The sequence below is a fragment of the Ischnura elegans genome, chromosome 2, assembly GCF_921293095.1.
Source record: "Ischnura elegans chromosome 2, ioIscEleg1.1, whole genome shotgun sequence".
NCBI classification, from domain to species: domain Eukaryota; kingdom Metazoa; phylum Arthropoda; class Insecta; order Odonata; family Coenagrionidae; genus Ischnura; species Ischnura elegans.
In genome coordinates, this window is record NC_060247.1 from 63665477 (window position 1) to 63681977 (window position 16501).

The following is a 16501-nucleotide window of genomic DNA, read 5'->3' on the forward strand; positions in this document are numbered from 1 at the left end:
TAAAAACAAAATTTAAATTAGTTTTGGTGAGTCCATATCATGATTTCTAAAAGATTCAATTGACAGATACTGACTCACATTGAATCACGAATTTTGCTGTCACAGTTAAAATATTACCTGTTGTGTATCCATTAAATTAAATTGTTATGAACTTGATTCTACATCAAGCTAGCGAGATGGTATTCACAAGGAATGCTATTTTCGGTTTTACGTTTTCAATATTATCTAATAGTTAAGGTACTCCTTAAAAATATTTGTTACATTTGTCTACAATGAGTTTGACCACACAATCTTATAGTATAAGAGCTTTAACTGTAACCTTGGAATTTAAAAATTCTCCACACCAACAAAGGCCACATAGAAGCCTCAATTATATGAATATTTTTAAAAAGCAAGGCATAAATTAATCTTCAAAGGTTATTAGCAAGCATAACTAAAGTACACTTCTGATTATCCGGGCTGATGATGGGGAGAGACGGCACGAATAATAGGAAAACACGGATAACCCAAACTTTCACTAGTACGTCTTGCAATGTTCATGATTTACCAAAATCAAGCAATATATTAGGTTGGGGAAAAAGAAATCCATTATTTTTGCATTAACTGCAGGACATTATTTAACATGCTACGGATTGTCCGATTTTGGTAAAAAATGCACAGTTATGTTTGATAATCTGCTGCCATTTTAATGATAGCTTCATAGTGCCTCTCTCATAGAAGTCTTGGTATTTTTCGGCAAAAAACTATATGTAGTAGCTTGATAATAAAGATGATAATAGCTTGGTGCTTGGTCTGGTCTGCATGGTGGATGCATTAAAACTTTCCAGCCAACCTCCCGGATTTTCTGGCGAGTCTCTAAAGATGTGTGTGACCTTGCATTGTCCCGATGGAACACAATGCCTCTCCTGCTATCCAGTTCTGGCCATTTCTGGTCAATCGCTAGCTTCAAACGGTCCATTTGTGGACAGAAGAGATCTGAATTTAACGTTTTGTCTTATGGAAACAACTCATGATAAATGATTCCTTTCCAGTGACACCAAATGCACAGCAGAACCTTCCTGGCCGTTAGTCCTGGTTTGACCAACGATTGAGCAGCTTAACCGCTCTTTGATCACGATCGTTATAGCACATTACTGTCGTATGTCACCCACTTCTCATCCCCAGTCACCCTCTTAAGAAATGGTTCATTCCGTTTGCCTAACGCTTCACAGATGGAAATTTGATCCATCATTTTTTTGTGTTGATTGGTGTGGCACCCAAACAAAGAGCTTCTTTTCCAATCCAGTTTTGTGCAAGTGGTGTAACACTGTATTATAGCCGATCTTTAGTTCCTGGGCAATGTTAGGACTACTAATAAGCCAGTAAACTTCGATTATTTCTGAGATTTTATCAACATTTTTGATGACGGGCCTGCCCGTAAAAGGTGCATCTTTAACTTAAAAAATTCCTGAACAGAACCGACAAAACCAAAACTAATCTTAATATGCTGTTGTAGCACGGGGATCACAACCACCATACAAAATTTCAGCTGCCTGGCTTGCATATTTGCTTTTATCAAAGAAAAAATGTAAAATGTACCGAATTTCCTCGTTGTTGACCTCCATTTTTAACACCCTGTAACAACAACTAAATGGACTAAACATTAAACAGCAACTGAATTTATTTATTATAAACTGTCACCTTGACAACGAGCTTAAATTTGAAATCGTCTGATTTATAATTTACGAGATATCGATTACTACAGCCATCAATCTACAAAATAATGGATTTCTTTTTCCCCAACCTAATATTATTATTTATTCAGGTATTTTGTTATTTTTGAGTGCTTCCCGGACTCAATGAGAGCTTTCTTCACCACTTCGCGATCTTTTTGGCGGCAATAACATGGTTGTACTAGAATTATTAATGCTCCATGTAAGGCCTTGTTTCGAAAACCACACATCCGTGGCTTTGTGATTACAGATACAGAAAAGTGGTTTGCACAAATGATTCAAAACTACTGCTCGATGTTGGAAACTACACTGTCAGGCACCACGCCACGTAGTCGCATCTCGCACAAGTTGCCCGGGTTGCAACTGCTGCGGGGCGTGTATCCGTGATCACGGAGTGTGGTCGCACACTGCAAGGCTTGGAAAACAGGAACATGGTGCTCCCGTGAATGCAGCTAGCACGCGATCGCTTCCGTTTTACGAAGGGGATAGTAACGGAAATAACAAGCCCAGTGTATCCTAGCATTAACGCAGTTATTCCGATGATTTTGTGCCCGATTTTATTTTTTATAAAGATCGCGGAAAAATTGAGCGAGAGTGAAAATCATGCACAGATAATCTGCAATCTGGATAAACCGAGGCCGGATAATAGGGAGTCTGCTGTACCACCATTATCATGATAAATATAGATAGTTTAGGTGTGGCTTAGTGAAATTGCTTCATATCGGATTTTAAAAATCTTGTAGATTTCCCATTAATAATTATACATATTATATATGTATATATCCTTATATTTTTGCATATATCGACCAGTTTCATTGCCGTGTAACATGACAGAGAATGATATGAAAAAGAAATCGACACACATGGAAAGGGCAATGGCCAGATATCAGCTGAAAATTAACAACAAGCAGAATAAGATATTAGTATGCAGCGAAAGAGAGGATAGAACAAATATTAAAATGGGAAAACAAAATCTTGAAGAGGTGAAAGAGCTTTGCAACATAAGAAGCCCGATTACCAACGATGGACGAAGCAAAAAAGAAATATTAAGTAGAATAGCACAGGCAAGAAGGGCTTTCTAAAAAAAAAGGATCTACTTACAGCTGAAAATACACGAATAGAAGTGAGGAAACAATTTACCACAAGCTATACATGGAGCATGTTTCTCCATTGGAGTGAGGCTTGGATGTTGACAGGAGCAGACAAGTCAAGAGTGGAAGCATTCGCAAGGTGGAGCTAAGATATAAATTAGAGATAAAATGAATTGACTTAGTATGTAATGAGGAAGTGCTAAGAAGAGTAAAAAAAAGGGGAGGCCTATAAAAACCGCATGGAGAGGACGGAACAACAAATTTGGTCCCAAAATGAGGCATAATGACCCAATGAAAACAATCATTGAAGGGGAAGAAGGGTAAGGGATGGATGGCCTCGAATGAGGCACATTGGATAGGTTCTAAAGGATGTAAAAGAGAAGAAATGTGTCACAAGGAAAAGGCTAGCAGATAAAAGAGCAGATTGGAGAACTGCGACAAAACAATCCTAGGATTTTTGCCTTATGAAGATGATTGCCATATGGCAGAAGAAAAGAAAATGATCCTTCAACCATCAGCCTTTGTGATGAGCTTGTTCTGTGGCTTTTTCATAGAGGGTCATGTGCTAATAATTGCCAGCTTGCATAACAGGAGAAGTGAGCACTCTTCCAATCCTATTTGCCTTCACCTTTAATTTTAGTATCTACTCTCCTTATTACTTGTTATTTTATTCAGGGTAACCATTAAGTTTTGCACTTGCTAAGACCTACCTCAATGCCAATTTGATTGTGATACCAAAAGTCAATCACGACAACGACCTTTTACAGATATTTTCACCTCCTTGTTACAGTGCCAGTGTACCTTACTTTTTCTGGGGGACCCAGTTTGATGCTTACAATTTCAAAGAATTTCATATTTTCAAAACTTTATACATACATATTTTCAGATGCACCGTTCATTTAGCAAAGGCTTCACGCAAGGACCAACAGTTTTGCAACCTACATACTGTCTATGTTGCTTTGTGAAAGTGAGAGTTTATGGTATTTACATGGGATTTCAGTAGGAAGATTAAACAACTGAATAAAATCCAATGCATAATGCATTTTCCATAAAAAGGGACAAAGGAATTAAGAAAAGTAAAGAAGAACTAACTGTGGTCAGACTTGCTACAAAAGATAATCTTAAAATCTAATTAAAATAAATGAAATCTTCAATACCAGCGGATATTTCCATCAAGTACCGCAATCAGAGCAAAGGTACATTTAAAACTTAAAAATTTTACCTTTCTCAATATCAACATCAAATTAAACCCTGGTTATTCATATTACATGAGCATATGCTTATGCTTAGCATATGATTCTTCACCATCTTAGAACAGCAGAAGCTGCAATGTTTAGTTTAAATATGAATTAGTGAAGGATATAAATTTTATTTTGTTTGGCTTAATACTAACAAAATCTCCAGAAAATTGAGTTTCTAAACTAATTTGATGGTCAACAATAAATAGATTCCTGCCAGTGATGCACGGGATTTAATGATTGGGAACAACAGTGCCGAAATATTTACTGAACATGAGAAAAAAATTTGTTAACTCACTTGTAAGTAGTCCTCTCATCATCCATGTCAGTTGAAAATGGAGTTGTAACAGAGCCACTAGAGGCAGCACTGGTCTCCCCATTCCTCGATGGCATCCCTCCTTGAACTGGACTGCTTATTATGACATACTGTGGCTTCATCTCATGGGACAGGTTGACTGGTTGTGTTGAACTAGCATTCACAGGAGCTCTTGGTTGGGCTGATGTTGGCTGAATTAATGACGGTGGGATGAATGTTCCCCCTGTGGCTCTCACAACAGACTGCTTTGTTCTGGGCAAGGAACACAACCACTCTCGAGATATGGGAATAACACTCCCCCTACTCAGACTGCCTCCGCTAAATGCAGCTGCAGCCGCAGCAGCTGCATTGGCTGCTCCGGGTAACACAGACAATACATTCTTTGGAACCACCACATATTTGCGACCTTGCATGATGGCCACTGACTGACCCAAGGATGTCTCCCTTGTTAGAGAGTCTGGGAAATTTGAACTGAAGTTGGATCTGTTCGATCCAGAGTTCCCCACAACACCACGGATAAACATTGGAGGTCTATGACGAGCAAACACGTTCACACCCGTCACGTGGGAGGAGGAATTAGAGATGCCTCTTTGGTCAAACTGGGCATCACGCTGAGGAAAACGCTGCAAGCGGGGAGGACCTGCAGGAGAATGACCATGAGTGGGGGATGTTTTGCCAAGCCTATCAATAGGAACCAATGGTGGAGGAATGGTCTGTTTCCCATTGCCATCTCCCGAATGATTTTCCTTAGGATCTTGCTCACAATTCTTCATGAAAAAAGAGAAAAAAGGAAAATGAAAAATTAAAGAACATAAAATGGAGATTGCCCATTGTTATATTCAATTATATTTCCTAGGCAATGAAAAGGAGTCGTCCAAAATGGGCTCAATCACCTAAATTCTTTAGTTACTTAATTCTAATACACATTCTTTAGTTACTCAATGCTGCAATACATAAGTTGGTTTCACTATGAGAAGACAGAGCTCACCGATGACCAAGCACCACATGCTTGAATATTCCACACATTCAGGATATGGGGCTATTTCCTTTCCTTTTCATGAATTATGAAGGGGACATTCCTAGGCCTCAACAGGGATTTAACCCAGTACCAATAAGTCATGAACACTATCTATTAGGTTAACATGCTTCCTCATTTCTCATCTTGTTTGCTGAATTAGAAGACTAATATTTAACCATTTTTTCACCTATTTCTTTATCTTCAAGCAATCAGGGGAGAAAAAACAAAGACTTCTAATCTTTTCATGGATAGGGCCCTTTAGAGCTGTAGATACTGCTTATCTATATCCAATAACCCTAGATATTACCCACCATCCTTTCATGCCCAGTGAGCGAATTAGGTTAGCTTCAGATCTACCTCATCACCTACGTTGTTAAGGGAGGCAACTTTCATTTTTTCTTTTTAACTTTTGTTTACTAGGTTGGCACTTTAATATCAACCTTCCCTAATTTTCCGAAGACCACCCATATTGCCAAACCATTCACCTTTTCGCTCACAAATCAACCATATTCTTATTAGTCTCTCACTCTTCCAATGTCATGAAAATTCTTATTTGGTGAATTAGTTTTTTGTGCTGCTAAATACAAAGGGGAACGTTACACCAAGTGCGGTTTCTAGGCTGAGTGGTTATATTTCCTTCAATAGCCAAACTTTCATGGTAACAGTAAAAAATCATGTATCTCAGCTTGTCCTACAATGCAGGTAGCCCGGTTGTCCGACATGTGACGTCACAATCATTGCAAATGGCACAGGTGAGTTTAGGCCACACCGTTATGGCCTGAAAGTTTCCAAGATGATTTGAAAGGCATCGCATGAAAACACTTAAAATACAACTTCACAGTGTTACTTAAGGAAGTGCGATAACCATCACAAAGGAATTATTGAAACATGGCAAAATTGCCTATTTAAAGGAATAGGGTAAAGTGAAGAAGAAAATTATAAGTATGAATGGGGACCACCTTATGAGTTTAAATGTTCCACGTAAACTAATACTCCTAAAATATTTTTCTATTCCACCTAATCTTATATAATTTTGATGGATTAAATAATTTTTAAAAAAATATTTGACAGAAACGATTATTTAAGGGTGTTCTATACCTCCGCGAAAAACGGCTCTGCAGACTTCAGGTTGCTCGCCATTTGCTCGCTTATTATACACTCTGGAGAGAACTTGTTTTGGATATGGTTTAAGCTAAGATTATTGTTCTCGTTGTTTGGTTTAAGCTAAGATTATCGGCAAGCGAAAAAAAAATATTTGAAAAGCATTTGTTAATTAGTTATTGGCGCTGAAAAACACAATAAAACGCCTGTTTTCTCGATGTAATTCTACCACGTAGAAAACGCGATTTGAATTTTTTTTTCGGGAAATGAGAACATTCATCCTTCTTCTTGGAAATAAGATACGTTTCATCAATGTAATATTTGTAATAACCACGCTATAGCTCAATTTCCCAAGCGTGTTTTCTCAACGTCAAGCGCTTACGATCTTTTCTTCCATGGCGCTGCTGTATGATCCCCCACTCTCGGTGAAAGAGCATCTCACCCCACAGCAGTCTCTCTCACTACCTCCCCTCCATCGTCTCTTGCGTCCCCTACATGTTTTTTTTTCCTCTATGCTTTCTTCGACCTAAGAAGCCCGTCTGATCCGTGGTCGGGCCCCAGACCAGTTATTATCCGAGGCCCTATGTTCTTGTGTTGCGAGCGGCATGTTTGAAACGGGGCTAGCGCGAGTTTTCAAGTTTTCTGTTCTTATGCATGGAAAGTGAAAGGAAATCAAAGAGGAAACATATCTTTTGTGGGAAGGTGGAAAAGAAATACTAGGAATAATGGTGAATATATAAATCCTTTTTAAGTGTGCTACATTATTAACAGTTAGTATATCTTTAGACAGGTATTTTCATCCACGTAAAATCTGCAAACACGTGATGCAGCTAAGAAATAGACTATCAAATTATTTTAACCATTTTAGTCATTACAAACCTGCAACAATAGATGCTATTTACACTGCAGAAGGAGAAACAGCTTTAAAGTAAGTACCTCTCGATAATGTATTGGCTATGACTATAATATATTAATTTTTTGTAACCAAGCATTGAAAATAAGATGAATATAGAGAATATACTGCACATTATCAATTAGATTCTAGGTTACACCATTGCCTTTTAAGTTCTTGCTGGCGCTAACCAAGAATAAATATTTCACAGAGTAGGTAATATAACGTGCACATCTTCATTTCGTGTCTAAATATTTTCAAAAGTAACCGTTATATCATCAAAACACGATATGAAAAGTATCACGTTGTTTTATTTGTCTCGCATTTCCGACATATATGTTTCTCGATAACTTGCAACCGAGGGAGAAAACTTCGAAAAGTTATTTCCTTATAAAAATATTCTTATTTATTAAAATTACTATTATTAATCGTTACGTGAGTCACCCAAAAGAAAGAATTTGAACTTGAACCACCATATCACTAAGCAAGGGTTGATGTTTGGTCGATGTAATACAGCGATGACGTCTAGATGACCGAATTTAATCGTTAACTATCTCCTATTTGCGTAAATATGCTTGTGGTATGCAAAAAATAGATACACGAGATCCAATGAACCTGCGAACCAGTTTTACAAGTATAAGACAAGAATTTTACTTGTGTAGCAGGAGTGACGAGAAAACAAACAATACACACGGATAAAACTCGAATGTGGGATATTTATTTCGCTTGAGTGAAGTAATGCTAACTAACTTCGCGTTATATCTCTCACCAACAACCTGATTCACGTGCTGCTTACACTCTTCTGAGCTATTGATTCTCTCAATGAATGGTTCTCACTACAGGTCGTAATGAACCGAAACTCTGATGATGAATGCAACTTTTCTCAGAAGTGGGCGGCAACTTCCGCGATTTTTCAATGCTAATTTTTGTGAGAATGACTGAACGAGGTAGTTAGTTATTTTTACCCATCCATCGACCGAAGTATTGACTAAAATTACGATTTCGTGCCAGAGTAAACGACCACATTGCGATATAAATATGCGAGACTTCATGTAAAATACTAGTGTGCAGGATCAGGTAGGCTCATTATATTTAACTGTTGAAATTATTCGGCATAATAATACGTATAGAAATTTATGACAACTGAATGTAATTTCATTAAAATTTCTTTAGTTTAGAATGATACTAACATCACCGCAGAGCGGTTGTAGTCATTGGGAAGAAACTAAAATTTCTCAGGAGCATTACCCGATCAATTTTTCTCTACCCCTCAGTACACTGTATGACCCTTCCGGGATGGAATCCTGCATTGAAGTCGGGTCTTGTACTTGATATGTTTCCCATTTTTTAATTGCGTAGGGAATTTTAGTTCTTATACTCCACTATTATTTAATATGAATGAGAATACATATATACCAAGACTGTTATTTGCCACGAAAAAAAAACATTTCGCTTATGTTAGCCGCGATTCAAACCCAGATCCTCCTGATTGCCGGTCAGTTACATTACCAAATAATTTTTTTCTAGGCGAATCTTAGACACAAGTAAAAAGAGCCATTGAAGAGTCAGTGAATTTCATATTCAAGGAAAAAGGTGGCTTCGTGGTATAAGTGGTAGCATATTTGACCGGCCATCGGGGATATCCGGGTTCGAATCCCAGGTTAGTCAAATGATTTTTTCATGTCGATTATCATACTTATTTACCTATGCACTAGTGTATTTAACTATGCACTCGTGCGCGTGACTGCGTACAAATTTGCTTGTTCGATGCAGTACTTTGTATGAGTGAGAGCACAATACCTTTTGCATGTGACGCTGGAATATCCTCTTTTACGAATAACTCTAACCACTACACGTTAGATAATTTTTAGTTGCCGTTCCATGCTTAACAACTTTGTTTGGTAGAATGATTAATGATTTTCAAACGCTCTTCATAAAAACATACACTTAATTCAACTTACAAATAAAATCCGAAGATTCAAACGTAATGGAGCGGAATTTTTCCATATTGAAAGAAACACTAGCAATTTTCCACGATTATAAGAAAAGTTAATGTGACCTAGATTTCAATGTTATAACACCATCTTCAACGTACAAATTGTGTGTAATTCATTCAATGTATCTTCTTGGGACTAAGCTATGTCTGATTACTAACTAATGGATTCGACTTTGCCAACATTTGGCCCGCTTTAATTTCGTAGGGGATAAATTATTTCTAATGCCTTTACTAATTTACTTTGAAAAACTGCGAGAAATATTCCTCCTTCCGTTAATTATGTAAAAGATAAGGAGCATACGATCGAAATTCATGGAAAAAGGTTCCGCGCTAAATGAAAGGATAATTATTAGAGATGTGCGAATAGTATCCGCGAATACTCGAATACCTCGAATAATAGAAAGTATTCGATATTCGAGATCTCGAATAGTTATGCCAAAGGTACCGTCTCGAATACCTCGAATACTTTGAATTTCGCGTCATACACTGTCGCTCGCCCGTCGTTGGTAGTTGACTCGGAAAAATGAGAACTCTAGTCGTCTAGTGCATGCAGCGCCGTTTTAGGCAAGCTGACGAAATACATCAAATTCACGGGTTCGAGCGGTGAAAAGAGTTCGACGTGGGGAACCGAAATTGATCGGATGAAAAAAATCCGAAAATCCTAGGTGTCCCCTATCAGGAGAACCTCAGTTCCGTGGGATAGCAACATTGGCGCATTTCCCACGATCCGCTATCCCCATCCATTCAGCGTTCGCCCCACCCCTTCAGACGATTTCCTCTTCCCCGAAAACAAAAAAAAAGGTCCCGGCTCGTGCAGGGATCTTATTACGAAGACCTCAGCTTTGAAAAAAATATCAAGTTACCGGAAAATAATAGAATCGTGTTTCACCCTTCCCTCTTTCTCCCCACTGACCATTTTCCCGCATCCATCTTTTGATAAAATGAGAGGAGGTGTTTGCCTTGTGTCCTTAGTGGCTAATAATGACAGGCACTTATTTTGAATCTTCCCCAGGAGATGAAACTACCATAGGGAGGAACTCAGTGCCGTGGGATAGTGACATTGGCGCATTTCCCACGATCTGCTATCCCCCTCCATTCAGCATTCGCCTCACCCACTCTTGACGATTTCCTCTTCTCCGAAATCAAACAAAAGATCCCAGCTCGCGCAGGGATTGTATTACAAAAACCTTAGCTTCAAAAAATATCAAGTTACGCGAGAAAAATAAAAACGTGTCTCGCACCCACCCCCTTTTCTCACCCACTGACCTTTTTCTACCTACCTGCTTCGAATTTCCCCCTTTCTCGAGGTCAACTGCTGCATGAGTCATCTACTAGCCCGAAAGGTGTCTAACAATGACTTTCGGCAATTGTTATTACACCTTTATTGGATTGAAATATTAGTAATGTGCGCGTAATTTAAAAAAGAATAAGACCAAACACGACATATTTCTGACTTTATTTAAGCATTTTGCGCAGGAAAATAAATACCGGGAAGAAGAAGAAATACGACGGAGGCGTAATGCTCAAATAGGGTGGTTTCCTATTATTTTTTATTGCCTAAATCGAAATATTAATACTCCTGAAGTACGTATTTAACGCTTTTAGAGTTTTATAAGACGATATCTATTTTTCGCGATTAAATTAAAAGTGAAAATTTTCAAGCGCGCGAAAACGCGACGGGCAAGTATGAATGCCGGGAAAAACTCCGCGTGACGTGGTTCTGGTTCCCGCTGCCGCAAGTGAGGTGACCTTGGGGCGAGGCTCTGAGCGCTATTACGACGCAGGATGCTAGCAGGTAGCCGAGTACCATGCTAGCTGGTAGCGCTTAGCTTAAATAAGGATTATTAATACCTTATCAAATAGACTGTGTGATTATTAAGACATGTTTCCCTGAGCTCTGTGCCTCATGCATGCATTGGTAACCTCAGTTGATGTAAAACTCCGATCCTCTCGTGTAGAAACTAGGTCCCTGTGATGTCACGTGGAGTGGCATCGCATAGGCGCCAATCTGGCCTTTTTCAAATGAGGTAAAATTGAACATTGCCATTAGTCTAAACCGGTATTTCTAGAACGAAATAATTTGTATATTATGAATGCACTAATGGTGGGTAACGAATCACAATCAATACCTTTCGTTTTCTTTAATGAAGGAAATTACCCTATTGTTTACATAAAATTAAAATATTCCATTAATCAGCTAAATTCCTGTTTGAATCCTTTAAAGGCAATCACAATTACTCGCCAAAATCTTGGGTTTCCTGCTGCATAGGCGACCTAGTCAAACATTTTCACATTCATCGTTTAGTATTCGAGGTATTCGAAATTCGAGGTATTCGAATATTCGAGCAATGATTTAATATTCGAATTCGATATTCGAATTCGAGAAATCTACTATTCGACCCATCCCTAATAATTATGGTAAAGCTAGAGATTAAGCCGGTAGATACCGTAGTAGAACAAGTTAACATACCTACGACGGACTACTAGGATGAAGAAGTTTAAGGCGTATATCAAGATATCACAGCAGTAATCAAACAGGTAAGAGGTGAAGAAAACCTTATAATTTTAGGTGATTGGAAGGAGAAGGCTTTGGGTGTCAATATTAACGGAGAGAAAATAGTATGCTACGATTCGCTGACGACATAGCAGTCATAGCCGAGACAGAGAAGAATTTTAAGAAGACTTTGACAAATATATAAAGGAATATGGCCAGATATCAGTTGAAAATCAACAAAAGGAAGACTAAGATATTAGTACGGAGCAAAAGAGAGGAGGCTAGGACAAACATTAAGCTAAGAAATCAAAAGCTAGAAGAGGTAAAAGAGTTTTCTTACCAGGGAAGCCGAATTACCAACGATGGACGAAGCAAGAAAGAAATAGTCAGTAAAATAGCGCTGGCAAAGAGGGCTTACTACAAAAAGATGAATCTTCTTACATCTGAGAATACAAGCATAGAAGTAAGGAAACAATTCATCATATGCTACATATGGAGTATGATTCTCTAAGGAAGTGAGGCTTAGACGTTGATAGTAGCAGAGAAGTCAAAGAGTGGAAGCATTCAAAATGTGTTGCTACCGAAGAATGGTGAATATAAAATTGATCGAACGTGTAAATAATGAATGAGTGCAAAGAAAGTGGGATAAAAAATAAGTCTTCAAAAAACCTTAAGCAGAAGACGGGACAACTTACTTGTCCACATTATGAGACCTGATAGCCTGATGAAAACATTCATAGAAGGACAAGTGGAAGGGAAGAATGGCAAGGGACGCTTCCGAATGAGTTACATTGGACAGGTTATAAAGGATGATAAAGGGAAGAAATATGTCGCTATAAAGAGGCTAGCGGATAGGAGGGAAGAATGGAGAGCTGCGTCAAATCAATCTTAGGATTGTTGACTAATAATTATGATTTCATACCTATAATCCCTTGGTACCTAGAAGAGAAGAAATATTCAGAAGCATACTAGTCCAACAAGGTTTACTATTGCCCAAACGTAGCAGGATGAATTTTGTCAACACATTGGCATTAATATCTACTATTGGAGTAAGAGAGAGATTCTTCTGTAGGACAATATTGGATGTAATTTTTTTTATTTTTAACTACATTTTGATAGTATTAAAATTAAAATTCTCTGTCATTTCACACGCCCGTATTGTCGGCTTTCGAACTCAGAAGGTCTTGTTTATTGAAGTGAGGAACAGATACTGCTGTGTTTGTGCAAGAAGTAGGAATACAAAATCGGAGGTGAAAGAGCAATGCTACAAAAATTGGAGCAAATCCTTGACAGCAATGGAAGCTGACATATTAGTCGAAGGGTTCAAAACAGGTATAAAGATGCGCGAATTGAAATATAATTGGATAATTGGTACGATAACATAAGGCACGGAATAGTTCAGTGTTATTGTTCTGGAAGATACTATAATACTGTCATTTCATTCGTAGGTGATGGCGACAGCAGCGTTACGAAGAAATTGATTGAAGTACCACCCTACGGTATCAACTGCCCAGTAGTAGAGTGCATAAATCATTTATTGTGCAACTACTGCAACAGGTGGAGAGAAATCGCAAAGAAATTAAACATAATACGGGAAGGGTAACAGTCGCTTTGCGTCAGAAAAGGGAGACAATATCCCATGGAAAGGTTCCAATATCCCATACATTTTCGTTATTCGGCCGATGCTGTAACACTGGACGGAAAAAATAATTTTTTCTCGAGCCCTGATACCATTCCTACTGATTCTAATAAAAATCACCACCTGAATCCGAATATGACATCCTTTTTCCTCCATCACCCACCATTTTTGGGGGGAAGGCCCCCCTCTAATTTTCATCAATTTTGCAATAATTTGGAGGAATGAAAAGGATTATTTTAGAATTTATATTTCTTATTTGGCTTTTGATAGGTGAAAAGTTCTAAAACATGATAATTAATGGCAAGGATGTACATTTAGGAGGATTAGTTTCCGTTAATGACTAAAAAAACACTTTAAAAATCATCAACCTTTCCTTTTTTCGCTTTTTTTGACTTATTTTCTTCATATTTCAGCTCCCATTTCATCTTACTCTACCCGAAATATCCCAAAATGAGGGAAAAATATATAAACGGTTTTTATCAGCAATGATAAAAATATTTATGAACACGACAAGGTAAAAATAATAAAAATGTGGGCCAATTTTTCAGAAGGTACGCTACCACGCTTGCGCCCCCAATGTCACACGCGCATCAACAAAGAGAAAAATAACAAATGTGAAGAACGATAAATAACATAAGTAATTTGGAATTTGATTTCCTTTTATACACTGAGGTAGAAGTTTCTCATACATAAACCAGCAGTAGGCCTAATGTACATACCAACATGCCCGCATTCAACTTCTCTGAAAATCTCCTCTCCTTTGGTGATATCTTAATGGAACCGTTCCCAATGTTAATTTTAAACTGCTCCAAAATATTCCCAGGTGTGAATGTAGGAAATGCATTTTTAGTGACATGTTACACCCCATGGCCTAATACGCTGGTAGCAATTCCTCGACATGGGCGACATAATCATCACTTCTTTGTCACCCAAACATTTATAAAACTTTTCAGAATCCAAGCCAAGCTCGACTTTCTTTATGATTCAGGTGTTTCATAAACGTGGAATCTTGGAAAAGTTTCCTATAATTGGGGCCCACGACTTTCTTCTCTGGTTTTAGCCTCACTAAAACGAAGACTTTAAGTTAAAAATTGAAATTCAGCTCCTGTCTTGTCGATTGCTTTCACACATCTGTCCTAGTTTAATGTGCAATTGTGGCAAGTGAATATTTTCTTTCGGAACTAGGGAAACACGAGCAACAATTTTACAACCATGGCTGAAGCTTTCTCGCAGAGGCCATTTTCGTAAGATGCAATGTTTTTCTCGGGCACGGCTGTTGTATTCACTAAGGGAGCAGCAGTATTTCGTGAAGCCTGATTGCACTCCCGTGAGTAGAGCGACAACTTTCAGATTAACACAAACATACCAATTATAATCACGATAATTAGTATTTTCAAGGATTCTGCAGATATTTCCGGACGTATCTTTCATAAAAGCAGAGTATGCAGATAGGACAGAAGGTAACTCATACCCATTGGCCAACAGGACCACTTCAAAGCTTGTCTTTGACGAATCCATAAACAGTCTCCATTTTTCTGGGTCACATGGTATCATCATTTCTATCAACAATGCATTTAATTACAGTAAAAAAACCAAACCTTCATCTTACGTAAAAATTAATTTCAGTGTTGGCGCTCTTGTCCTACAGGAAAAGATTTTTATACCCTTTTGTAAGAGACTGGCATCCATATAGGCGTAACTTCGTGCCATATGTTCCATTAGTTTGACCAAGTATTTTACTGTTTTGCACTATTTAAATTACTTGGAAAAAAGGATCCTTGTCCAGAATACCGAAAGAGTTGACTCTGCGATCACAAGAGGTATACCGAGGGAAGATGATGACAACTTCAATATGCATAATTGATTTGAGAGGCTGATACTTTGTGGAATTCCATGATTAAGGAGAAAGAATACTTTTTTAATCCAATGAAATATAAAATCTCAGTATTATATTCTGCGTGGAACTAGAAAGTATTACATTTCTTTTTTTTTAGCTGCGAAATCAAGAGAATTACCGTCCAAGCCTGAGCGGGAGAGGCACTGCGAGGGCCAGAGTAGTAAAGTGAATCTGCCGAGCTATTGCTACATATTTTAATTATTGTTGCTATGCTATACAGAAAAATATTTTTATTAATACTGCTGTTTCTTGCTGTTATGTATTATTATCTTTCGGGGAGGATGATGTGAAATAGAAGCTGAAAATGTTTTAAAATACGTGAAAATTTGCGAAAAAATGGCAAAATTGGTCATTTTAATGCAAATTTAATAAATACACAATTTACGGAGACTAATTCCCCTCAAATCTACATCTTTACCATTAATATTATTTTTTCAGAATTTTGCACCCCTCAAAACCCCTAGAAAAAATTTAAATGCTAAAATAATCCTTTTAATTTCTCCAAATGACCGAAAAGTGGTAAAAATTGGAGGGGGGGAGCTCCCCCGAAAATGGTGGGTGATGGAGAAAAACAAAGTTCATATTCGGATTTAGGAGGTCATTTTACATGCAATTACGAAGGAATTATAATTTGAGCAAAGCTGATCATTTGAATCCACACCCCCTTGATAGTTTTGTAAAATGATATAATGTCAGGAAGCATTTTGTTACCACTTGAGGCAGTAATACTTGCGTCATGGATAATGGCAGAAGTAAGTACTACATGGATTTTATTGAAACGTAGGTATTACAACGTGGAAATGTCGGGAGTAAAGCCAAAAAGGGAAGGATGTAAGACAAGGGCATACCCAGGGTCATAACTAGTTGCTCCAAATCTCCCTAATATCAACATGGGAAATTTCATACGCACCTGAGAGAAAAAGGAGACTAATAAGAGCCAGTTATTCATCTTCACTCAACTGCCAAGTATCACGATCCTTTGCATAATTTCCAGAAACAGAATTAAAGTAGAAATTAGTGATTTTAACAATTATATGTAATAATTCTGTGCAAAAAGAGGCGAAATGCTGATGATTCTTCACACAAACTTTTAGCACATGGGTGTAT

The 16501-nt window shown here is 37.8% G+C and overlaps 1 protein-coding gene across 2 annotated transcripts in view; it reads right to left on the reverse strand.

Moving 5' to 3' along the window:
• The window catches only part of LOC124153847, a 41408-nt gene that overhangs the window by 9269 nt on the left and 15638 nt on the right, over positions 1–16501 (reverse strand). For both annotated transcript variants that reach the window (XM_046527228.1, XM_046527227.1), the window contains exon 8: positions 4340–5124. In XM_046527228.1, the coding sequence (XP_046383184.1) occupies positions 4340–5124 (785 nt within the window). The remainder of the gene's footprint in view (positions 1–4339; positions 5125–16501) is intronic.